Genomic DNA, 26505 nt, shown 5'->3' with positions numbered 1-26505 from the left:
TCATTCGGTCATTTTCGTCTTTGCGATGATTTTGCTTGGTACCCGTGTTTCACATGATTTGGTATAGGTTTACCAGCTAGATTGAACACCGGTTTTTATCGAAGCGAAGTTATGTATTCAGCGTGAAAGCATCCCATTTTTGTCATCTAGGTAAGCATTTTATGCATGATTGTGTAATATTTTGATAAGTGCAATATATTCCTAAAAGAAGGAAGTATAATACTTTATAGTTATACTTCACGGTTAGTTTGTAAGAAGGAATTTTCTACTACTTTCTGTAAAAAACAAAAATCAAAAAGTTATTTAAAAATTAAGTACAAACTCGTCCTAAATTTTATTGAGCCTTGATGATTCGACCTTCGATGGGTCGAGTTGTTCAAAACAAATGAAGGACACCAACCATGCCAACACAGCCTACTTTCATTTGCAAAGTAAAGAAACTTTCTCGGGATTAGCAGGCCTAAATAATACTATAACATTCACATTAATCCAAGGTTTCGAGGGAAATGGGAAAGTTCACACTCACCAATGGTCTTCTTGGTCATTGGTGGGGGTGCGAGTGCGACGTTTATTTTGAACGGGCACTTGATTTAAAGGCAGGCCTACACAATTGTTAATTTCACACACTTTTGAGTGTTGTCACACTGCACATTACTCTGCATCAAGTACGATAGCTACAGAGTTACTTGTATGTAGTCCAGAGTTTAAACAATTTTAATATAATAAATAACACACTTACTGCACAGGGCAGATTAATTTCAATTATTATGGCACATATTTGAACATGAGCAGGCCTTTTTCACTTCTGAGCTTGATTTGAACAAAATTAGGAATAGGCCTTTTTTGCAGAATACCTAGCAACTCAAGACCTTAGGTGCAGAATTAATTTGAGGTGTGACTTAGTTAAACAACTGTCTTAACCCTATTAATTTGTGTTGGTTAGCTTACTCAAACTAAAGGTTGACTTATCGTCAATATTGTTTGTTCAGTTTTGCACAGACCTCAGTAGTCGCCATGTTAAGGGCACCGCTGTCGCGTGCTTTGCTGGTTACAAGGCAGCTGGCTCCCAGTCTCACTGGTAACCGGTTGAATTCAACGGCAGCACCAGAGAAAGTGGAGGTATTTGTCGATGATAAGAGTGTGCTAGTCGATCCAGGTACAACAGTTCTACAGGTAAGTAGCAAGAACATTGTAGATTCCATTGGAGGTGTCGTGGCTGAGCGGTTAAGAGCACGGAATTCAAACTCTGGTGTTTCTGATCAGCAGAGTGTGGGTTCGAATCCCCAGCCGGTCCCATGTGTTATGTAAACGCATGTCAAAGAACCCAGTGCACTTATCAAAAAGAGAAAGGGTTTGCCCCAGTGTTCCTGGCTGGATTGGTAGCATATTGCGCCACAGAACCTTGTAAACCATTACATGGTGCTTAGGATTAGGTTTTATATTTCAAACTTCGTCCCACTCCTTGCAGTAATGGGCGCTTTGTATCCATTGGCAAAAGGCGCGTTATAAATACGGTTATTATTATTATAATAAACATTCAAGATAACAGGGCCACAGAACCCGAGGCCAGTGATTTCCATTGCAGCTTGCCACTGGCAGGCCAGTAAACTCAAGACAGGACAAGTCCAGGGCAGTGGTCTTGTTTTGTTTTGTTTCCTTGTCTCATAAGAATGATTTTCAAAAGTTTAATTTGAGTCTCACAAATATCTTTCACTCCTGCTGAGTATCACGGATAAAACAGAAGAGATGAATCTTCTCTTATTGAATAGTCGCTTAACACGGTTCAGAGAAGAAAACGGTGTTTTCATTTTGATTCTAGTCTCTTCTCATTTTGGTTCTGGTCTTCTTATTAAGATCCCAGTCCAGAAAAGATATTAGGCAACAAGTCCTACGGTCTTTAGGATTTTCCACTCAAAACTCTAACCCTGGATTCTATGATGGATTAATCAATCTATAAATAGAATGACTCTTTTCCTGGGTCTTTTATAAGCAGTTTGTACTCTGTGGCATGGTTGGCTTGTGTGTAAAAGCACTCGCCTCTCACCAAGGTAAGCTTGGGCGATATCTCGATATAATTGAAAATCGCGATACCATTTCTTAGACGATCATCATATCGTCTTGATTTCTTTTCATCAAATTATCGGCAAATCATGGTTTTGATGAAGTATCTTGATCTCTCTCTAATTGAGACGTCTTGCAACCATAACGAGCTGTTTAAAAAAATATAAAGTCCCAGAAACAACCGCAAGGTTGGAAAGACCAGGGTTTCTTAGAAAAACAAACATCGAAAGACTCTAGCGCCTGGGCGGTCTCCCACAGACACTGCAGAAGTAACACAATGTATCATTTACCTCCCCGTGTGGGAGCCTTGTGCACCGCCTCGCCGCCGAACTGCAGACCACAATGGAACCATATTACACAAACCACAACCCGTTTTATGAATGAGAGGTCACCCCATGTGCATTATGGCTGCTTATTGGTAAGCTAGAATGAAATGGGCGGGATCTAGCTAAATATGCACACATGTAAGAACAGTCATGTGCAGTAGACACTTTAAAAGACACTTTATGTGTGTGTAATAGAACTCTATGGTGTAACTGAAAGGCCCATGTCCACACCATGGGTAGACAGTACACCCCATAGATCCATACCCAGACTTTGGTATGAAGTTGAGGTTTGAAATTAGGCATTGTTAAATGTCAGAATTTTAGACTAAAAACATAAATTGCGAGATAATCGAATATCGCGAAATTTTGTTGATGATGATATTTCATGGGATAATAAAAGCAATATCGCCCAAGCTTACACCAAGGTGGCCAGGGCCATACCTTGTGGGTTGGTTCTCTAATGTGCCACAAGGGTTTTCCAGACCATTCGGATTTCCTCCCTTGGGAAAAATCAAACACTTTCGATCTTGGCTGTGCTCCATGGTCATAATGGGTTGATGTGGCTGGCAGGCGCCCTTGCATGCCTGCTTCTCTAACACGTTGTAGCCGCGTTCGCAATTCAGCTCTTACCTTAGCTGCGAGTAAGGATGATTAGCCCCCCAAATTATTAATTATAATTATTATTATATTCTGAATATTTATCTAGATGATGCATATTTCTTTGTACTTACAGGCATGTGCAATGGTTGGTGTTGAGATCCCAAGGTTCTGTTATCATGACAGACTCTCCGTGGCTGGCAATTGTCGTATGTGTCTCGTTGAAGTGGAAAAGTCTCTAAAGGTAAGGAAGCCAAAAGAAGATATCTATATTCACAACAAACAACAGAACATATGTAAAATAGGGTGTACTGTCATATAGGGTGTCATGTAGAGTGTCTTCGCAGAGCAGTTTAGCCTTAGAGCATCGAATTCAAGTTTTGGTGGTTTAGAAATCAGGGTGTGGGTTGGAATCCCGCTCATGACACTTGTGTCCTTGAGCAAGATGCTTTACTATAATTGCTTCTCTTCACCCAGGGGTAAATGGGTACCTGCGAGGGTAGAGGTTGATATTGTGTATGAAGAAGCCACAAGCGCCTTCTAGGCAGCTCAGGGCTGTATACTCCCCAGGGATCTGAGAGATATTATATGAATATTATTGGCTCAAAGACCAGCCATCGATTTCACCAAACTCTGCCTAACTTAGGATTAATCTTAGGACTTAGGACGGGTTCAGTTCTGTATTCAAATACGTAGGACGCATTGAACCCATCCTAAGTTAGGACGGGTTACTCATCCTAACTCGAGTTAGGATTCATCCTAGCGTTTCGTGAAATCAGCTGCAGGTAAAGCGCATTGATATGTTATTGTAACTTACTATTAATATTATTATTATTATTATTATTATTAAATGATTCTTATTTGATTGATTGAACAGCCTGTAGCTGCTTGTGCTATGCCAGTAATGAAAGGATGGAGAATTAAAACCAACTCAGAAATGACAAGAAAAGCCAGGTATGTTTACTTATATCAATATTTAGTAGAGTTCTTTAGAAAAGTATTTACTTTCATTTCCAAATAAAAAAAGGAAGTTTGAAGTTTTATTTACTTGAATCCAAGCAGTTTTCCCAAGAAATTTGAAAAATGTTGTTCCAGTTGGTGTCTATACAGCCCTTGATCTTCACTCTTGAAGGGGCACAGCAAATCTTCTCTGGTAAGGGGCAACTCTATGAGGAAAATTTAAGTTGGTATTGGAACTTTGCAACGGGCACCACAGCAAAAGCACCAGTCACCAAGGCAATAGCTGTGGGTGCCATTGCCATTTCGAGGCCTATTTATGGTGGGATGGGAAGTTTTCTCTTATGTCTTTGTTGAGTTGTCTGTGTATCATTTCATTGTGGTTTATTATTCGATATCATTTCAGAGAGGGCGTGATGGAATTCCTGTTAATGAATCATCCTTTGGACTGTCCCATTTGTGACCAGGGGGGAGAATGTGACTTGCAGGTAAATGAGCATTCAAAGCTAGTTTGTATTTTTTTCACATTTTCACATTATCCAATTTATTAGATGAAAGATTTCTCTTCCGTTTGATTATCAATGTGATTAACAAGTTTTTCGGCTACCGTTTTTTTTTTACATTTGGCTCAATTAAGCCTTACCCTCCCAAAACCCATTTGCCGAAATGAAGGATTCAGAAGGACTAAGGGCATAATGCCCAGATAAACACACTGGAAGTAGTTCATGGGGATCCCGTTCTTTCCAGGCAGCTGCAGGGAGGGTGTAGAACGGTCTACCACATTCCATCAGAGCCATCCAGACAATAGAAACCTGCAAATCAACCCTGAAGGGCCATCTTTTTTTTAAAAACATTTCAGTTACATTCACTAAACGTAGGAATTTTTTTTGTTTTCTTGTTCTTTGCACCGCTGGAGAACAACCAAGGGGGAACGTTTTTATTGGAGCAAGCGCCATGAGCACTTTTTTGTGGATACCAGTGCTACAGAAGACGGCATAATTATTATTATTATAACAATTGCTTATACCTGTTTCAGGCATCCCAATCTTATCCAATCTTATCTAAATAATTCAGAGTGGAGTGATGTAAGAAAAGAGGAAATTGGGGGACTGAGCTCACATGTATGCAAAGATGCATGGGGTGCATTTTTGTGGTCGTAACCTATAACTGTTTTGGCCATCAGTCAATCACTGGCCGATGACCGAGACATTTATTGGTTGCAACTGCTAAAACGCACCCCTAGTAAGGGTTAATGACTAATATATAATTAACCATTCCATACTTGACCGTTGACCTTACAGGATCAGTCAATGGCGTTTGGTAGTGATCGTAGTCGTTTTACCGATAATCAATTCACCGGTAAGAGATCTGTTGAGGATAAGAATGTTGGACCTCTCGTTAAGACCATCATGACGAGGTGCATCCACTGTACACGCTGCATCAGGCAAGTATTAGTTATTGATTTATTTTATTTCTAACTTTACGTAACTCTTAAGGCAAAGTATACCTTTGGTTTTTGTATTCATTAAAACTAATGTGTGACAATTTCATTTCAATAGGTGTTAGTTTTAGTTTTTTTGTTTTTTGAGATATCGCCGAAAATTCAGAGCGGTTATGTCCACGCAGGAAGAATAATCCCTAATAGGAATACACAAGCTGAGAAACAGCTCAGATTCGTATTTTGAGCATAAAAACTGTTATCTTTACACACAACCACATAACTTCTCAAAATTCTTTATACTATCAAATGCTGCATTAGGCTTCTAACAAAAGATTTTTATTGCCATCTATTTTTAAGAGTGATTACCTTCCCTGTAATATTAGTGTATGCAATATTTGTTTCTTATCCAGGTTTGCAAGTGAAGTTGCAGGTGTTGATGATCTTGGTACAACAGGAAGAGGTGGTGACATGCAGGTTAGAATGACTACCACACTCAGACAAGAATCATTACAATAAAATATTGTTAGAAAAATGGCACCCTTTCTATGAGAGCTCATTCAGGGCCCATTTCATAGAGCTGCTTAAACTATTGCTTAACCACTTTCTGCTTAGCAGAAATGGGCAGAATACCAGTCACAAATTGTAGATGTGACATGGCATTTTGGCTTGTAACCGTAAGCATACCTAATTAATGCTTAGCTGCTTTTTGTGCTTAAGCAGCTCTGTGAAATTGGACCCAGAATTGACTCGGTCCAGGCAGGGCCCAGTTTAAAAAAACCTAACCTATTAGAAAAAAAACTTGCTAAGCACAAACAACTTAAGCAAAAATAGCTTACCCTCAAGCACACTATACAGTTACCATTGCTGTGACTGGTACCTCGGTCATTTCTGGCTTGACCAAGATTTGGCTGAGCAGAATTTTGTGCTTAACAGCTTTATGAAGTTGTACCCAGATCAGTTTATTTCTCCTTGTAATCATTTATTGTTCTGACCTGCGATATTTAACTGGAATTCATTCATAGTGATTCATACTTGTATTGTTTCATCACTGTCTACAGCTCTACACTGTGAGTAAATTGTTGTGAACTATATATTTTTTATTTTGTACCTTAGGTTGGCACATACATAGAGAAGATGTTTATGTCTGAACTGTCTGGAAATATTATTGGTAGGTAACCTTTCAACCCAACCTTTGTGAGGATAATCTCTCGTCTTTATAACCATGACAGTCAGATTGGCTCAGCGATTTCTGTCCCTGCTGTCCTGGACCGGATCCATGCATGTGAATTGGGCTTTTCAGTCCCTACCTGACTGCGTAGATTTGCCCGTCTGACCCAATTCACCTGACGACATCATCAGAAAATCTTGGAACCACCATACTGGTGGGCAATGCAGACTGTGCGTTAATCAGTGGAGTGCGCATTTTTAGGCACTGCGGCGTTTATACATAAACCTATTGACCACCAAAATGGTGAGCGTGGCACAGTCGCTGCGTGTGACGTGCGTGCAAGGGGTCAATAGAGGTTTTCCTCCCACGTCTAAAACTAACATGTCTCCATTGTGTTCTCTACAAACAATGTTTTGATTAAGATGCTCTGCCAAATATATATTTCAGATTCAGAGATTCAGATGACTACATTAGCCCGTCCCATTAAATAATTATAATAATTAAATTGTCGCATTAATTCAGACACTATTGGTTGATATACACCCGAGCACAAGGCAGACACACAAGCTCTTTATATAAGCTATGCATCTCGTCACCTAGTGGAGTCATGTAATGTGCAGTTTGCATATTTCATGGGAAAGGACCATTATTGAAAGCCTTGGGATAAAAACCTGCATTAAATTATTTCTGAATATGACAAGTTAATTTCATTTATGTTTAATCTATAGATTTGTGCCCTGTTGGAGCTTTGACGTCTAAGCCTTACGCCTTTACAGCCAGACCTTGGGAAACAAGGAAGACTGAATCTATTGACGTCTTAGATGCTGTAGGCAGTAATATTGTTGTTAGTACACGCAGTGGAGAAGTTATGAGAATCCTACCTAGACTCAATGAGGTTAGTTTACCCCCTCCCCTCCCCCAATGTTGGCATACATAACACACTATTTTCTTAAAGAAGAATCCCCAACCTAAACTCTTTCAGTGCCTGCATTTTGAACCAGCTTTTTTATTTTTAAGTTTATAAGTCTTTCTCAAAAAAAAAAAATGCTTCTTGCTGCTTTTTATTGGATTGGTGAATTCCAAAGTCAGTAGTATTTCTTGAGTGATCTTTCCCTCTCGTGATAACATGTATACTGTGATTATAAGAGATGTTAAGTTTGCATCAGGGATAAAGAATAATGAAATTTTTTTTTTACCCATACACCGATGTGTGTTAGCACTGTATACTCAGTACTTTCCCGAGTCCTGTGAAAAAAATATCACAGGCATGTTACTCGGTTGGGATTCGATCCCACGACCCTTGCAATTCTAGAGCAGTGTCTTACCAACTAGACTACCAAGGCTGCCTGGTAGCTAGAATCCAAATCCTATGTTTTGGCAGCGGGTACCGCAACGATTATAGAAATTAACTGTATACTATGGGTCGTACATGTAAATGAACGATTTAGGACACTTTTTGAAGAGATAAAAAAGATGGTACATGATAATTGCCCTTTCTGACTACAATGAGAAGAGCTGTCCTGCTTATATTGAATGTCGGTAGCTGCTTTTACTATTAAACGATGGTTTGAGATTACCATGTTTCGGTAACATGACTATATATTTGCTTTATATGTGACAGTCCATCAATGAAGAATGGATATCAGATAAGACTCGGTTTGCTTATGATGGACTGAAACGTCAGAGATTGACTGTACCGATGGTGAAGAATGATGAAGGGAACCTAACACCAACCAACTGGGAGGATGCTCTAACCAGAGTAGCTAATAAGGTTAGATTCAGTTTACCTCATGAAGAGACGGTCATGCTTAAAGGAACACGTTGCCATGGATAAGACGAGTTGGTCTATAAAAGGCGTTTGAAACCGTTTGTTATGAAATGCATATGGTTAGAAAGAGGTTTTAAGAGTATAATACAATGATGCGTGATTTTGAGACCTCAAGTTCTAAATCTGAGGTCTTGAAATCAAGTTCGTGGAAAATTACTTCTTTCTCAAAAACTACGTTACTTCAGAGGCAGCCGTTTCTCACAATGTTTTTTTACTATCAACCTCTCCCTATTACTCGTTAACAAGTAAGGTTTTATGCTAATAATTATTTTGAGTAATTACCAATAGTGTCCACTGCCTTTAATGTCAATTGATTGTAATATTTTCTCTACAGTTAAGTAGCACTGATGGGTCAGACATAGCAGTTATAGCAGGTGGATTGGTGGATGCTGAAGCACTCGTTGCTTTGAAGGATCTACTCAATCGACTTGGATCAGAATCATTGTGTACGGAAGAAATCTTCCCTATGGATGCTGCTGGGTAAGTCTCAATTATAGGGAGACCGCCGTTGTAGGGCTAGATAGGCTCAGTTGGTAGATTTTCCGCCGGTAAAGGGAACTTGTATGAGGAAAATGTAAATTTGTAGGGCACGACAGCAAAAGCACAGGACATAACGGCAGTTGCTGTAGAATGATTTGAGGCCTTGCAATGCATCTTGGAAAATCGAGAACAGTGAGAAAGGAAATCAAGCTGTTACTAGGTTTTATAGTACACCATTGCTTCAAAATCAGCGCACCATGATGGTTGCCGGTGTTGCATAGAGTCGGATTTCACCCAGAGGTGCTGCATTGGCCCAATTTCATAAGTAGCCAAGTTCTACAGAACTAGGTTACCAGCCAAACTACCATGCCACATGTACAGTTTGTGATTGGTATCCTGCTCATTTTGCTTAGCAGAATATTTTAAGCACATATTTCTGCTTAAGCACCTCTATGAAATTTGCCCTGATAAAAAAAAATAGTATTAATTTGTAATCACTGAAGTAAAGTTTCAATATTTTTATTTATTTGCAGAACTGACTTGCGATCTAACTATCTCTTGAATACGAGTATTGCTGGCATTGAGGAAGCTGATATAGTTCTATTGATTGGAACCAATCCACGATTTGAAGCTCCGTTGTTTAACACCAGACTGCGTAAAAGCTGGATTCATAATGACCTTCAGGTCGCGATGGTCGGGAACAAGGTGGATCTGACGTACGAGTATGAGGTAAGTTTATTTGAATATCTTTTTTGTTTCTGCTAAGAGCACTGGACTCAAGCTCTAGGCCCAATTTCCAAGAGTTGCTTTAACTAGAAAATATTGCTGAATGATCATCTGCTAAGCAGAAACGAGCAGGGTACCAGTCACAAATTGTTCATTTGACACGGTAGTGTTGCTGGTAACCTTGGGGTAAGCATAATTTTGTTGTGCTTAGCTGCTTTTTGTGCTTAAGCAGCTCTGGTGTTTTTGTTCAGCAGAGTGTGTGTTCGTGTCCTGGTCGTGATACTTGTGTCCTTGAGCAAGACACTTATATTAAACATTATTGCTGCGTCCTTCTGATGGGATGTAAAGCTGGAGGACCTGTGTGTTGTGTAATACATGTAAAAGAACCCAACTGTGCACAAGGGGGTTCACCCCGGTGTTCCTGGCTGTGGCTGCCGAATGTGCCGTAGCACTTTGTAAACTATTTCTTGGTACTATGTAAAGGAATAGGTCTCATACTTCAAAACCAAGCTCCACAATACCTTGTAGGAAAATTCTGAGTGTTGAAGCGCCGTGAGCGGCATTGAGTGACGGATATGCCCGCTATATAAAAAGCCACTATTATTATTACTATTATGTCAATGTCTAAGCCTCTACTTCTCATTTTTGTCACATGACTAACAGTATTGTAACAAAACCATCCCCGCTGCATCCAACCCATCCAGCACTGAACCCAGTCCACCCTTCATAACCTCACACACCGCAGAGTCTAGTATTCTCCAGAAGATGGTCAGAGCACAATGATCAAAACATTGAGTAGTAAAACCCGGCTCTTCTAAGAGCCACCTTTCTCACAAAAAAAGATTTCCTACATGGTTGTCACTGCAAACCATACTTACTTATTTCTTTCTTCTACAGCATCTTGGAGATAATGCTAGCGTTCTTCAAGACATCATCGATGGTAAACACCCTTTTAGTAAGACACTCAGTGAAGCAAAACGTCCCATGATCGTTGTTGGTAGCGGTGCTCTACAGCGTGACGATGGTTCAACAATACATGGATTGGTTGCATCCCTCGCACAGAAGACAAGAGTTGCTAGTCAGGCAGAGGATGGATGGAAGATTCTTAATGTCCTTCATAGGGTGAGTAGACTGGGAACTAGACATGTAGCATGACTCATGTTACTTGCAACAAGTAACTTGTCCTAACTCGAGATAAGACAAGTCTTAACTCTTTGTGAAATCCAACCCTGTGGTGTTAGAGATTAAATAAAAGCTTTGTGACTAAGATTCTGGTTATTTATTCCGGTTGTCTAGGTTGCTAGCCAGGTTGCAGCTCTAGACATTGGATATAAGGCTGGAGTAGACTGCATCCGGGAGAACCCTCCAAAGGTTTTATTCCTTCTAGGAGCGGACGGAGGAACCGTAAGCCGAGCTGACCTCCCTCAAGATTGCTTCGTTGTCTATCAAGGTTAGATACAAGACTATTTACATCATGGAGCGGGGTTGCCCCCTTCACAGTCCGAAAGGATGTAGGCAGAATAATAATAATGGACACTTTTATAGCGCTGGTAGCGCTCATGGCGCTGCTCTACAAAAGAACAAGCATTAAGCAATGAAAGTAGCATAACATAATAAGAAAAATAAACTTAACAAAATGCATCTCTATGTAGATGAGTTTTTAAACTGCTCTTGAATATGTTGAGTGAGTTTGAAAGTTGCACAGTTTCTGGTAGGGAGTTCTAAAGCCTGGGTGCTGCGCTCTGAAAACTTCTCTCCCCCAATCGATGATTTGTCGTTTTTTTCCTGGAGGAGTTTGTGTTTTGTAGACCGTAAGCCACGAAGTCGTGGGGTGTGTATCTGCAGAAGATCACTTAAATATGCTAAGCATCACCTTGTAAGATCTTGAAAATAATGAGGCACAGTTTATATTTAACCCTTTGTTGGATGGGGAGCCAGTGCAAGCCGGCTAGCACTGGTGTGATGTGTTCCGTTTTTTTGGTGTAAGTGATCATCCTTGCTGCAATATTCTGTAATCGTTGAAGGCGAGAGAGTTGCGTATTGTTAATTCCGAATAAGAGCGAGTTGCATGCATCTATCTTGGATGTGTTGAAAGCATGGACAATGGCATGGGTATCATCCACTAGGAACCTGGCTGGTAGAGCAGAATGCACTACCTTTCCAAAATGTTTAAGCCATGATTTTTAAGTGTCGTGCTCTAGGGCACAAGTGTCATGATCGACATTCAATCCCAGAGCTTGGGTCCAGTGAACTAGACCGCTGGGCCACAACATACCACAAACTTAAACTTAAAGGGAAGGTACACGTTTGGTAATTACTCAAAACAAATATTAAACTGACTTGGTAACGAGCATTGGAGAGCTGTTGATAATATAAAACATTGTGGGAAACGACTCCTTCTGAAGTAACGTAGTTTTTTTAGAAATAGGTAATTTCTCACTAAAATAATAAAAGACTTCTAGCAAGAAGTCTTTTATTCTTATCTGAAATCACACAAATTCGTCCAACAAGGGTGTTTTTTCTTTCATCATTTTCTCGCAACTTCGATGACCAATTGAGCCCAAATTTTCGTAGGCCTGTTATTTTATTGTTATGATGGGATAAACCAAGTGAGAAGACTGGTCTTTGACAATTACCAAACGTGTACCCTCCCTTTAAACAGTAGAAAGCAAACTCTGCGGTGAAAAACCTTCCACAAAGTGTGGATAACTATGCAGGGTTTAAACTGGATTTAATTTGTCATGTTCTACACTGATTGACAGATGGACCAACCAACCAATCCTGTTTATAATTTCTGGTTGTTCTGGTTGTTGTGTTTGTTATTAGGTCACCATGGTGATGAGGGCGCTCTAATTGCTGATGTTGTATTGTCTGGAGCAGCGTATACTGAGAAGACAGCTACATATGTCAACACTGAGGGCAGAGCACAACAAACAAGGTAAAATAATCACAACTTGCTGTAGTGCCTTCTTCTGAGAAATGGATTTCATTTAGAAATATAACTTACAGTACACTATGGGTTTTAGTTAAGTCCTGGTTCATACTTCCCCGAATGCCAATTCCATACAAATTTTGGCATCACAAATTCGCAACGAACAATTCGCGTCGTTTGACTTGTGCTCAACTCCTGTAAAACATTCACTGCGAAAACAGCCCTGTGATGTAAAAATTCGCTTCGCTTTGGCAGGAAGTATTGTCTATAAATCAGCATAACATTTTTTGTCTTTTTTTGGTGGCATATTGGTGATTGTTGAAGATTGAAAATTACCTTGATCTCAGCACAACTGTGAAGTAGAGTGTATTGACGATTTGAGGGCAGGTGACGGTGGATTCAGTGGTGGAATTTTGTTAATTTACGAAGCTCTAAGCTTGGCTTGTTTTTTGTCAATGTTATGCTGATTTATAGACAAAATCATCAAAAAGGAAAAACATGAAAAAAAAATTGGGAATTTTTATCAAGAAGTTTGAATCCATTCACATTTAGCAAGATGCAGTGGGTACCAAACGCGTCTCTGGCCGCAGCATGCTCAAATGGACACCATGGAAATTTGCAATTTCCAATTGCCTTTTTGCGAGTGTTGGAGATTCAAATTTGAAGACATTCTTTTTATGATTTCTAATCATTTGGGGCATTTCAGCTGCAACAATGGGTGCGTTTGATTATATTCCCTGGGTCGACCGCAGTCTGCCCTCGGTACGTTCGAATAGCTGACGACATTCCAGGGGCTCACCTGGGCCAGCCCCAAGTGCTCGCTTGTGAAACAGGTCACTTGGGGCTGGCCCGAGCTGCATGATGTCACCACGAGAGGGTGAGTGATCATTCGATTAGCTCCTGTCATGGGCTCACCCGAGTGAGCACCGCGGAGTCGACACAGGGAAGCTAATCGAACGCGACCAATATCACAGGATGCTTGCTACTATTAACATCTTTATAACAAGGAGGCTTCCGGATAGATTTTGTTCATGATCATTACCACAGTATGACCCGACCTTAAACAATATTTGTTTGATTCTTTCCAGACTTGCTGTATCCCCACCAGGCTATGCAAGAGAAGACTGGAAGATTATTAGAGCTTTATCAGAGGTAGGTGTAATTATCGCTTCCATATTATATGAGAAAGAGCCAGAAACTCCGAAAAACTCCTGGGGGATATAAACACCAAGCTGGCAATAGGTTTCATGTTTAGTGTCAATGATTTGGAATTGCACAAATCAAGAAATCGTGACTTAGTTACTAGATAACAATACTAATTCTAGACATTGTGAAATCAGTGGTTAGCTTTGTAGGATTTGAACCCACAACTTTGTGATTGCTAAATAAGGAAATTGTGATACAGTTGCTAGACAACAATACTTATTCTAGTCATTTTAAAATCTGTGGTTAGCTAGGTTGGATTCAAACCCACAACCTTGTGAGCCTGCAGTCTAACCACGGTGACCTGTTCCTTGTCTGAAGAGATGAACTGTCAGTTATCGATGCTCAGATCGAAACCTGAATCAACTTGTAGCTAACGCTCAATCCTCTCTCTCTGATGTAACAGGTTGCAGGCCAGTCACTACCCTATGATGAACTACAGGAAATAAGAAATAGACTTACACAAGTCTCTCCTAATCTCACAAGATATGGAGATGTTGAAGAAGCTAACTTCTTTGCTCAGGCAGAGACAATGGCTAAGGTAAGTTGCTTACCATTTTACTTCTGACTCTCACTCCTGGATGATGCAGTAATGGCTACGGCTGTTTCTAAGGGTGTTGCTTAGGACGTCCTATACTTAATGATGATGCAGTGATCAAGCCAAAGTCATAGCCCCAATTCTTCAATTCAATTCATTTTTTAATAAATTTAACATCTATTAAATCCTTTCAGTACCCGCCGCTCTAGAATTGCAATGGTTATTGTTTTGAATTCCACCCGAGTAATATATGCCTGTGATTTTGATTTCACGGAACTCAAGAAAGTACTGAGCATACAGTGCTATTTTTTAAATTTATTTTTACGCAAGTCGACCAAAACAAGGCTAAAAGCCACTCTAGGTTAAGGGCTACAAGGAAGAAAACATAGACATGCAGAAACTCAGTGGAGCTGAAGGTAGGACACATCACTTCACACATCAGTGGAAGGATAAAACCAAAATTAATATCAATATATTTTGTTTCCCTAGGTTTCCAAAGCCAAGCTGTCCAATAACCCCCTAGAGGCGAAACAAGTCAACTTGAAAGACTTCTATATGACAGACCCTATCAGCCGAGCTTCTCTTACTATGGCTAAGTGTGTACAAGCTGTTAATGAAGCTCAAGCCAAGAAGTGAAAACCAAGGCCAGTAATTAAGCACTAAAGAAGTTCACAGGAATAACAAGTTTCCTGTATGAGTGTTATATATAATATGAAGTTAAAAGGTTTTAATCGATGGTCATAATATCAGGGCCCAATTTATAGAGCTGCTTAAAGGAACACGTTGCCTTGGATCGGACGAGTTGGTCTATAAAAAGGGTTTGTAACCGTTTTTTATAAAATGCATATGGTTGGAAAGATGTTTTAAAAGTAGAATACAATGATCCACACAAATTTGCCTCGAAATTGCGTGGTTTTCCTTTTACTGTGCGAACTAACACGGTTGGCCATTTATGGGAGTCAAAAGACCAACTCGACTGATCCAAGGCAACATGTTCCTTTAAGCAAAAATATTTGCTTAAGCAAAAAAATCCTTGCTTCGTTAAACCAGATTACCTGCAAAGACTTCACTCAATGTGTATGCTAAGTAAACAACAGCGAAATACCAGTCACAAGCAATGCATATGGCATGACATTTGGCCAGTAACATGTGTCAAATAAGCGAGCTATTTTCGTGCTTAAGCACATTTTTTGCATAAGCAGCTCTATGAAATTGACCCCTGGTCCCAATTTCATGGCTCTGCTTACAGTAAGCAAAGAATCAGTGCTTACGGAAGCAGGGAATTCTGCGATTATGTCAAGTGCATTTTACGGTTTAGCAAGGAATTTATTGTGTGTGCGCGTGCGCACTTCGCATTACTAGGCATTCTTCGCTTACACAGCTAGCGCAGAAGTTTGGCGCTTACACAGTTAGTGCAGAACGGTGAATGCAAGCGCAGAAATCAACCGTAAGCAGAGCCATGAAATTGGGCCCTGTTCAAACAAGCAACATTGAAGTGACAAATAATACGTGAGCATACTCCGTAAATCTAGGCATTCTTCGCATACACAGCTAGCGCAGAAGTTCGGTGCTTGCACAGTTAATGGAGAATGGTGATTACAAGCGCAGAAATCGGCAATAAGCAGAGCCATGAAATTGGGCCCTGTTCAAACAAGCAACATTGAAGTGACAAATTATACGCGAGCATACTCCATAAATCTAGTCATTCTTCGCATACACAGCTAGCGCAGAAGTTCGGTGCTTGCACAGTTAGTGGAGAATGGTGATTACAAGCGCAGAAATCAACCGTAAGTAGAGCCATGAAATTGGGTCCTGTTCAAACAAGCAACATTGAAGTGACAAATTATAATTTCATGTTGGTGGTTGGATAATTCCAAGACTGTTTTGAAACTTGGTTTTCAGTTTCAAGTAGACAAATGAGGTGAAATGTTTAAACAATGACAAGGAAATCTGTCCAAACAACCAAAGATAAATTGACAAGTTACAGTTTCAAAATAGCGGTTGGATTTTGATAATTCCAAGACTGATTTGAAACTGTGTTTCGGATGTTTGCAGAGTAATGTTAAAAAAAACGGGATGGAACTATTTGAAGACTTCAATGTTACTGTTGTATGACGCTTAATACTCAACTTCAAAGATCAACTTGTACATAAATAACAATTATGTACTTTTGTGATAGAAAGCTAATCGAGTGTGTAATGAATACATATAATTGGGTAAAACTTTAATTGATACAAATGGTTTAAATTGGGGACAAACCTCATTTACAAATATCCACCAAAAAAATAGTCAAATTTGTTTGAGTGACTTTGTTCAAGTTGATCTTTAAAACAATAATTTTGGCATGTGGAATTCAATGCCTGCATTTCCTATATTATAAGTCACCGCATTTCATGATAATATTTTATTCTTTATTGATTTAAAGATCAGGTCAATGACATTGAATTAAAATACCAAGACTTGTGATTTTTCCCCATATTTATTGGTTCCACCTTCCAGTAAAATAAAAACACTTTTAATGAAATTCATAGCATTACATTCAGAAGTTGCTGTGCAAAGATTACAAATGCTATTAATATTAATGGGGTCCGTGAAGGAAATCTTATTTTGAAGTTTCTTCACCCAATTTTATTTTGTTTCCAAGGGTAATTTCTCGAACAAATGATTTGAAAAACAAGAGACCGGTAGCAATAAGAATAAAGACAACTTGTATAAACATCTTTGTCACAATAATTAAGTAGCAATGTTTGAAGTAAAGAACTAAGTTTAATTAAGTTGGACCGCTTGGCATGTCAACTGTACATACACATTGTGATTGTTTTCCAATAAATATTTGTTGGATTGAAAAATAAAAAGTCTAATCTGTGTTTTCAGTTTGTTCATAATTCCTTTCTGATTTTACTTCATAAGACATACAAGTCTACTGTTGAAACTTGCTTTTGATTTTTACCATTATTTTGATTCCCAACTAATTTATTGATTTTTTCCAACTTTGTTGCAGTTGAACTGACTCTCAAAGTTGATGATTTTCTCAACTATTTCTTCATTCACTTTAATAGACTTTTATGATTCTTTATAGTTTATGTTTCCATTTTTTTTTTTTTTTTAATCCGGATCAGTTCTTGCAGGGTTGAATTGATTTTCAAAAATGTTGATTCCGATAATTCTTTCAATTATTTCTTGATTCACTTGGAATTGATTCTCTATAATTTATGATGTTTCCATTTTTTTTTTTTTTTTTGAAATTGGATATTTTCTTGCAGTTCATTCCTATTATTAAGTTATTGATTCCTAATAATTGCATTGGTTACCTGGATTTGATTGCATTGATTACATTAATTTGATTGCTTGATAACCCTCAGTCTTCAGCAGATTCAAAGAGGTCTTCTGTACTTTCTTCAGAATTACTTTGCAGAATCTTCTGCAGTCGTTCCTTGGCTACATCTGCCATCATTCTTCGCATGTCGGGATGCTCTTCTAAGACTGATCAGAATTTACAGGGGGAAAAAATAAAAAAGATTTACATAAGTGTCGTGGCCGAGCGGTTAAGAGCACCGAATTTAAACTCTGGTCTTTCTGATCAGCCGAATGTGGGTTCGAATCCCCAGCCGTGACACTCATGTCCTTTAAAACGTAAAGCCGTTGGTCCCATGTGTTGTGTAACGCACGTAAAAGAACCCAGTGCACTTATCGAAAAGAGAAGGGGTTCAGCCTGATGTTCCTGGCTGGATTGGCAGCATATTATGCTACAGAACCTTGTAAACCTTTACATGGTGCTTAGGATTAGGTCTTATATCTCAAAATTCGCCCCACTCCTTGCAGTAATAATACCTGGCGCTTTGTATCCTTTGGCAAAAGGCGCGTTATAAATACGGTTATTATTAGAAATTAAATGGTTGAAATGATGATCATAAGTTGGTAAAAAATCTGCTCTGGGTTGGTCATGGGTTTGAATCCCAACCGAGTAATATGCCTGTGATTTTATTCACAGAACTTGACAAAATACTGAGTATACAGTGCTAACAGACATCGGTGTTAGGGTTAAACCAAATAATGTTCTTCATCCCCGATGCAATAGTATTAGAAAAGTGCCTCGTTGGGGATCTTGTCGCTAGGATTCAAACTGCCTCTAGCTACCATGCAATCTCGGTAGTCTAGTTGGTAAGACATCTGCTCTAGATTGATTGTGGGTTCAAATCCCACCTAATTTATATGCCTGTGATTTTCACAGAACTCGTGGGAAACTCTAGTATACAGTGCTTACACAGTATAGTATACAGTGTTGGAGTAAAACCAAATAATGTTCTTTATTCCCGATGCATATTGAACAATTTTTTATTTATTTTAGTTTTATATATTTTTACTCAACATCCAATAGCGCAAGCGCCACTCACAGGAGGGATAAAAATATTAAACATTATAAAAACAGTAAAATGTAACAATCAATTAAGGAAGTGAACAAAACATAAATATTGAACATCTATTAGATAAGTACCTTGATTAAAGCTCTCTCTGCTGAGGCGGTATATGTCACAGGTAGTTGTTGTTACAACGGACGCAACGCGACGTTCATCAATCAACAAAGCAATCTCTGCAATAAATCCACAATTATTCAATTCACATTTATGTCCCTACTGTCAACAACACAGCATTACAGAATGATCCATATACAATTTAATAGCGAACAGAGGGGTGTAAGGTTTATACAGGGTGCGTTCAATTAGCTTTCCTGTGTCGGGTGAACCCCTGACAAAAGCTAATTGGACGATCACTCACCCTCTCGTGGTGACGTCATGCACTATGGGCCAGCCCAGAGTGACCTCTTTCACAAGCAAGGCACTTGAAGCTGACCAGGGTGAGGGCTGCATATGCTGTCAAAGCTATTTAAACGTACTGGGTGCAGATCATAGTCGACCCAGGGAAGCTAATCGAGCGCACCCAAAGTCAATAAAAAGGAAAAGTATGGAGGCAGATTTGATAAGCCAAGGATGTAGACAGAGACAGAAAATAAGAGGACGTACGAAAATGATCAAAACAATACCAACACTAAATCAACTAAAATGAAAATATGATGTTGTATATGAAAATAACAAACAATCCTGGCAAAGCAGTCAATGGATTATAGTTAACAACACAACAAATCTAAGACCAAATAGAAAAAAAATAAAACATTTCTGCAAACTTCTTATCAAAAATTCTCACCACCAAAATGGTCTCCATCTTGAAGTTTGCCAACCACCCGGCCTTCGACTTCAATTTGTACATTTCCATGCTCAATGAAATACATGCTGTTGCCTTGTCGACCAGCCTTTATGATGGTGTCACCTCTTAAGTAGACTTCAAATGTTAGTTTCTCGATGACATCGATGACGTAGTCCGGACTTCCTTTGTTGAGAAATTCTACTTTGCTGACGAGAGAGCGAAGACTATGTTGTATGATCTCCTGTTTTTGGAGAAAAAAATTTAAATTATGGCAAACCAAGAAAATATGTTAATTTTATGTCCCAGTCGGACGGGATGTAAAGCCGTTGGTCCCGTGTGTTGTGTATTGCACGTAAAATAACCAATTGCACTTATTGAAAAGAGAAGGGGTTCGCCTCGGTGTTCCTGGTTTGATTGGCAGCATATTGCACCACAGCACCTTGTAATCCAATAGGTGCTTTAAAGTAGGTCTTATACTTGAAAACGTAGCTCCACAAACCTTGCAGGAAAACTACTGTAGGCTTTGATACAGCCCTTTAGGGGTGTGATAAAGTGCTGTATAAGAACCAAGTATTATTATATCATAAACCTCAAGGGTTGTGGTTTATTATTTGATATCTGAAATAAAAAGTTGCATCCCCTTAAGGTGATCCCCTGGCTGCCGCTTCCAAAGTTGTATCGAAAACTTGGGTGTGATCCCCGGTTACACGGCAGTTAACGGTTGTATGGCTTGTGACTGGCACCCTGATCAAATATATTGACTTATAGGGAGACCGTCAACATATGGCTTGTCAGAAACCTCAGTTGGTAGAGCGCCGGTACGCTAACCCAAAGGTCGTTGGTTCAAGTCCTGCTCCAGTCAATTTTTCTTTGTTCAAACCCATAACTTCTATATCATCTTAATTTTGCAATCAACTGCTATAAAAACCATTGAAACGATTTCTGTATCATTTGAAAATTCATAATCAAAAAATATTTGAATAGGAATTGGCTTTTGTGGTTATTCTTCATTCGATTGATTGCCGTAATTTATTGACTATTTCTTCTCCTGAAGACGATCAGTTTATACTGATCGAAACTTTGAGTTGTCAACCACTGGTTCTTTTCAGAACCAACACTACTCAAAAGTGATTTACACATGGTGTTACCACGTAAACCTCTCTGTCCACCATGCAAAGTTTCAAATCCTGTTTATTGATTATTGACTAATTTATTGACATTACTCACCCTTCTTATTGGATCATTCTGCTCCTGAAGAATCTCATCCTCATCAAAATACTTCCGCTGGTAACGATGATCGTAGTAATCCAATATTCGCTTCTGTGTCTTCCCTGGTATTTTGCGATAACGCATATATTCCTTGACTTGGTTGATCTATGCAAATAAGTTAATAGTAAAAACAAATATCTCTAGTTAGAAAACACTTTCATCATAGGCTTGTGCACACAAATTTTACAGTGTTAGCACATTAACATTGACAAAATTGTTGAAGTAATTTGTTAATAGATTTTTAATTTATATTGGGGATAAAGAATTTTAATTGGGGGTTATGGGGAAAACCATTTTTTGGTCAAACTCACCCTTCAACATCTGGAACGGTTATTAGCTTTTCAAAAATTAAGAAGTCAATATTCATAATGAGTTATACAAATTTCCCTACGGTCTACTGGCTGCAGTATAAATTGTCAAAGACCAGTCTTCTTACTTGGTGTATCCCAACATATGCACAAAATAACAAACCTGTGAAATTTGAACTTAATTGGTCGTCGAAGTTGCGAGATAATAATGGAAGAAAAAACACTCTTGTCACACAAAGTTGTGTGCTTTAAGATGCTTGATTTCGACGCCATAATTTACTTAGAAACTAATAATAAATCGTAATAATAAGACTTGTAATGCGCACATATTCACCCTGCTGGGTGTTCAAGGCGCAGTAAAAAAAAAAAAATGCAATGCGTTTGAATCCCTTTGTATGTGGTTAGAAAGATGTGTTAAAAGTAGAATATAATAATCCACACAAATATGCCTAGAAATTGCATGGCTTTCCTTATATGTCATGAACTAACACGGCACGCAATTTTGTACAGTCAAGTTTTTGAGTCCATAAAATGGCCGACCGTGTTAGTTTATTGCAAAGTATAAGGAAAACCATGCACTTTCGAGGCATGTTTGTGTGAATCATTATATTCTACTTTTAAAAAATCTTCAATTGCTTTTCATGGACCATCTCGCCCGATCCAAGGCAACGTGTTCCTAAAATAATGTTACCTTTTCATTGTAGATTCTGCCTGATGCACCTATAGATAGAAGTAAAGTGGCCATTTGGCCAACAAAGCCGGCATAAAACGAAGCCCCTAGCGTGATACTTATAGTGGCAGCCCACATCTCGATCAGGTTTTGTGGTGTATGACGACCAAATCCAATACCAAGCATGTGACTAATGGCTGTGAAGAAAGCCCAGGAATATTGATCCCATTTATCAGCATTCTGGAGATATTAAACAAAAGTATCAATATAAACCCCAAACAAAGATATTGACAAAATAGGGACACTGCCAATATAGGGCTAGATAGCTCAGTTGGTAGAGCGCAGGCACGTTAATCCGGAGGTCGTTGGTTCGAATCCCACTCTAGTCAATTCTTTGTTCAACCCCAAAAATCATTTCAAAATTTACCCAGTCAGTTTCCCTTGTGGTTTATATTGATATCTGAAACAAAAAGTCGCATCCCCTTAAGGTGATCCCCCGACTGCCGCTTCCCAGGTTGTATCGTAATTTGGGTGTGATCCCTGGCTACACGGCAGTTGACGTTTGTATGGCTTCTGACTGGTACCCCCGAACAAAGATATTGACCAAATAGGGACACCGCCAATATAGGGCTAGATAGCTCAGTTGGTAGAGCGCCGGCACGTTAATCTGGAGGTCGTTGGTTCGAATCCCACTCTAGTCAATTCTTTGTTCAACCCCAAAAATCATTAAACAAAAGTATTACTTATTCATGCATTTTGCTTTTAAGGTGAAAAAAATTGAATTAGATCTTGCCAACTGCTTACCAACCAAAAGGACCGGTATAAATAAATGCGCAAATTGTTTTATGGCCTGACGTTTCGACCCTAGCAGAGACTTTCTTGAAGGCTAAAATGTTTCTAATGTGGTTAGACCTTGCCAAAAAAGAATATAATTCAAATATGTTCAAAATACTGAATCCAAGGTTTATTTTATTGCATGCACATTCTTAAAAAGGGTTTTTTGTTTTCAAAAACCAAAAGATTGTAATACTTTGTTAAAAATCGATTACTTTGTTAAAAATCTTCATTTTCAAGCGAAGGGCTCAGTTTTTACCTCAAGACCACTAAGAGTCACCCAACTGTCCGGCGGGAAATCTTGAGCGAATGCGATGAAGAATTGAATACAACTATTCCAATGAATCACAACAAGCATGACAAGACTCAAGTTGATTATCCGGATCACTGCTCCTTCTACATGGAAGATCTGACAAGATGAACGATATCGATTTTAAAAGTTTTTAAATTGTTATTGTTATTATTATTATTATAATACAAATCTGCCACTCAATGCCTTTGTACAAATCAAACGCTAGAAATATCCATCACAATGTTAACTCACCTCTTCGAGTTTGTTGACATATCTCATGAGTCGAGCAAGACGCAGCAGTCTTAAAATCCCTAAGATCTTGGCCAATCTAATAAGACAACAATAAGAAACTTATAAGTAGGATTTTAAACTTAGCGCATGGTGGAAGTATAACTACGAGAGGTTTGCAGTAACACCATGTGTAAATCTTTTTTGAGTAGTCTTGGTTCTGAAAAGAACCGGTAGTTAACGACTCAATGTTTCGATCAGTATGCTCTGATTGTCTTCAGGAGATAAAGAAATTCACTTCTAATCATTAATTTAAAATGTTTGTAATTTGGCAAGAGGAGGTGGTAGAGGGACAGAGCAGCATGCTGTGAAATATGGTTTAGTACAACTGTCTCTACACCAGGGCAAAGTTGTATAAAGCTGTTAGGCAGAAAATACTGCTTATAGCAATTTATTTGCTAAGCCAGAAATGACTGTATAATGACGGTATAACTGTCTCTCCACCAGGGCCCAATTTATAAAGCTGTTTAGCAGCAAAAACTGCTTAGCAATTTGTTTGCTAAGCCAGAAATGATGGTGTTATGACGGTATAATCATCTTTACACCAGGGTCAAATTGTATTAAGCTGTTAGGCAGAAAGTTCTGCTAATCAAATTATTTTCCCTGCCAGAAATTTGTTTGGCACCAGTCGCAACAATGAAAACTTTATGGAATGCTGGCTGCTAACCTGTTATTTTCTGCTGAAAGATTTTCCTGTGCTTAGCATTTTTTGTGCTTTCAGGCATATTGAAATAAGGCACATGGCTCAATTCTTTGTAGCAGAAAGTGTGCTGCTTAACAAATTTCTTCACTAAGCCAAAATTGAGTGGGGCACCAATCGGAACAATGTAAACTTTGGGATTGTTGGCTGGTGTTTTTGCTAAGCAAGATTTGATTGTGCTTAGCAGGGTTTTGTGCTTACAGGCTTTACGGAGGGTAACAAGCGTAACCTACCGGAATACGCGGAGTGTTAGTGCAGTGGAGTCTGATGTATATCCCTCAGTACCATTTATGAAGATGTAGATGTAATCAAATGGAAACGATGAGATCAAATCAGGAAGGAGCCAAGATTTTAAATAATTGCCAGCGATTTGTCTTCGTACTATGATCACCTTGAGTAGACAACAAACAAAAACAACAAGTTACATTTGATTGAACTATGATAGTAATGATGATGATGATGATGATGATGATTATTGTTATTTTTTTTCTTCTAATTAATGTTTTTTTTCTACACCAAGCCTACATACCCGTTCGTTCTTATGATCGATAATTCCAGTAAAGAAATTGAGACAAATATCAATCATGAAGAAACTGTCCGTGAAGCAGTTTGCTACGGTCCAAGATGCTGAGAATTGATCACTGTAGAAAGCGATATTGATCGGTAGAATAATCAATGTGATGCACATCAATAGAACCATCCACATGTCCCAACACCAACTGAAATAACAAATGGATTGTAGTCATTAATGTCACGAAAATAATGTTATACATGCTTACAATAATTGTTGTGGCTTGTTTTACTCATTTCTCAAAAACTACAGCGCCACAGCAAGCTTTCTCTACCATCATTATTTTCAGACTGTGTGAGTTTAATGTGTAGCTGCTAAACACAAAATGGGTGGGGCACCAGTCACAAGAATGCAAACTTTATGGATTTTTTGTCTTGTAACCAGTTTCTGCTAAGCGATAGTTTGTCTGTGCTTAGCATGTTTTTGTGCTTACTTTATGAAATTGGGCCCTGTATGTTTGTTACAGTTCCTTGAATGAAGAGAAGGTATTTTAATGGTTTTTACTACAACTACAACAACAACAACAACAACAATAACAACAATAACAACAATAACAACAACATAATCAACAACTACACCAACAATACTATTTACGAACCGAAAAATGCTGAGTGGATGAATGACAAAATAGCGGACTTTCTGCTGCCGAAGTTGCTCATCTTTGAGTGCTTTCTCGCTACGGTAAATTCTCTTGACAAATTCTTGGTTTGAGGCACGAAATAAAGTCCATTTACGGGGTTTGTTCATGGGTTTCATCTTGACTCCCATAGCGGCCAGGACGTCAGTCGCAAGACCTGAGTCATATCAAGGATTTTAATAGTGGAAAATAAGTTTACTGTTAAGACATTTATTCCAATATTGGCAACAACAAACAAAAGCATCAAATGCAATTCAAGCAGTATACATTCTACATCATCAATTGAAACACAATTAAAACATGGCTAACTACCAACATGAAGGGAAAATTTGAAGCATAGTGTGTTTTTTTTTAAATTTACCCTGGGACAGACTAGACAAAAACAGACTGACAGATGAGACCAGCCAGATAAGTAAATAGGTACATGAGTATTTTTTTTTTTTTTTTTTTTTGCATTTCCAAATATATTGGCAAAACAGGGAGACCGCCAACATAGGCGTAGATAGCTCAGTTGGTAGACCGCCGGCGGGAAATTTAAAAGCGCGTTAGTTCAAATCTCGCTCTGGTAATTTTTCTCTTAGTTCAACCCCAAATAATTTCATTACAAAATCTTTCTGATATAAATTTCCAGATAAATATTCCTCAATAACTAACCCGCTGATTGTCTGTCCGATATCACATTGACTGCCTTCAATTCCTCCGCCATCGTGAATCGGAATAAATGTTACCTCAGATCAAAGTTACTTCAAATCACTTGCTCCCATTATGGAAGGTTTGAGTCAAAAAATCTAGAAGTTAACCATAAATGATGCCTTGTTTGGACGGGAAAACCACTGCCGCCCGCACCAGCAGTGTGACCCAGAAGAATTGTAGCCGCAGTGCACACACAAACACCTTATAAACTACGCAACGCACAGACTTTATGTCGACAAACAAAGTAAACGAACATTCACGCAATCGCGCGTTGCTACCAACTCAGACGCGCGTCAATGAAATACCATTCATGACGACATGCATATTAATGACGTCATAATGGTAAAGACTGAGGCGCGTTTTTCTAAAGATTTTGGGAATAACCTTGGACTGTTAACATAAAATGACTGAAAACATTTGTTGAAATTGAAATTCAAGTTAGCAAGCGGTAATGCTTATGTCACATGCCGGCATGCGTCCAAAACCGGCATTTTGACGAGACAAAAATATGACATTTAATTGAAATCTCTTGAAGAAGGGTTATGGTCAAACAGGTTTTTTTTCGAGTTATGTTCATTTTAACGCACGATAAACGAATAAAATTTGAATGGATTTTGTTAATTGATTGTTGTTACATGTCCTTAATAAACCACGGACGAAGGAGGAATTTAAGCTCTCGACAGCGCAATGCCTTTCCGAACTTCGCTTCAACAATACACTACAGCACCTTTACTCTCTACTTATCTCGTTTGTGGGTTCATAGCCTGGAGCATGGAGTAGAACA

The 26505-nt window shown here is 38.8% G+C and overlaps 2 protein-coding genes across 2 annotated transcripts; one reads left to right on the top strand and one right to left on the bottom strand.

Annotated features, from left to right (window-relative positions):
• Positions 1-28: 28 nt before the first annotated feature.
• Positions 29-17194, top strand: LOC139948725 (NADH-ubiquinone oxidoreductase 75 kDa subunit, mitochondrial-like). The gene is made up of 18 exons (XM_071947010.1): positions 29-150; positions 990-1173; positions 3121-3228; positions 3862-3938; positions 4348-4429; positions 5243-5385; positions 5793-5856; positions 6496-6550; positions 7279-7445; positions 8172-8321; positions 8713-8858; positions 9392-9587; positions 10482-10706; positions 10881-11034; positions 12411-12522; positions 13605-13668; positions 14126-14260; positions 14747-17194. Exons 2-18 carry the CDS (start codon positions 1015-1017, stop codon positions 14891-14893), a joined length of 2184 nt encoding a protein of 727 aa, XP_071803111.1. The 5' UTR covers positions 29-150; positions 990-1014; the 3' UTR covers positions 14894-17194.
• Positions 17195-17475: 281 nt separating this feature from the next.
• LOC139948726 (potassium/sodium hyperpolarization-activated cyclic nucleotide-gated channel 4-like) lies at positions 17476-25962 on the bottom strand. The gene is made up of 11 exons (XM_071947011.1): positions 25683-25962; positions 24990-25185; positions 24350-24539; positions 24054-24211; positions 23085-23160; positions 22800-22949; positions 21728-21946; positions 20687-20833; positions 19460-19700; positions 18753-18848; positions 17476-17740 (listed from the first exon to the last, which is right to left on the bottom strand). The coding sequence occupies exons 1-11, from the start codon at positions 25732-25734 to the stop codon at positions 17616-17618; spliced, it is 1650 nt and encodes a 549-aa protein (XP_071803112.1). The 5' UTR covers positions 25735-25962; the 3' UTR covers positions 17476-17615.
• Positions 25963-26505: the final 543 nt, after the last annotated feature.

Source organism: Asterias amurensis, chromosome 16 (genome assembly GCF_032118995.1).
Source record: "Asterias amurensis chromosome 16, ASM3211899v1".
Lineage (NCBI taxonomy): Eukaryota > Metazoa > Echinodermata > Asteroidea > Forcipulatida > Asteriidae > Asterias > Asterias amurensis.
This window is presented reverse-complemented; position numbering and strand designations above follow the sequence as displayed.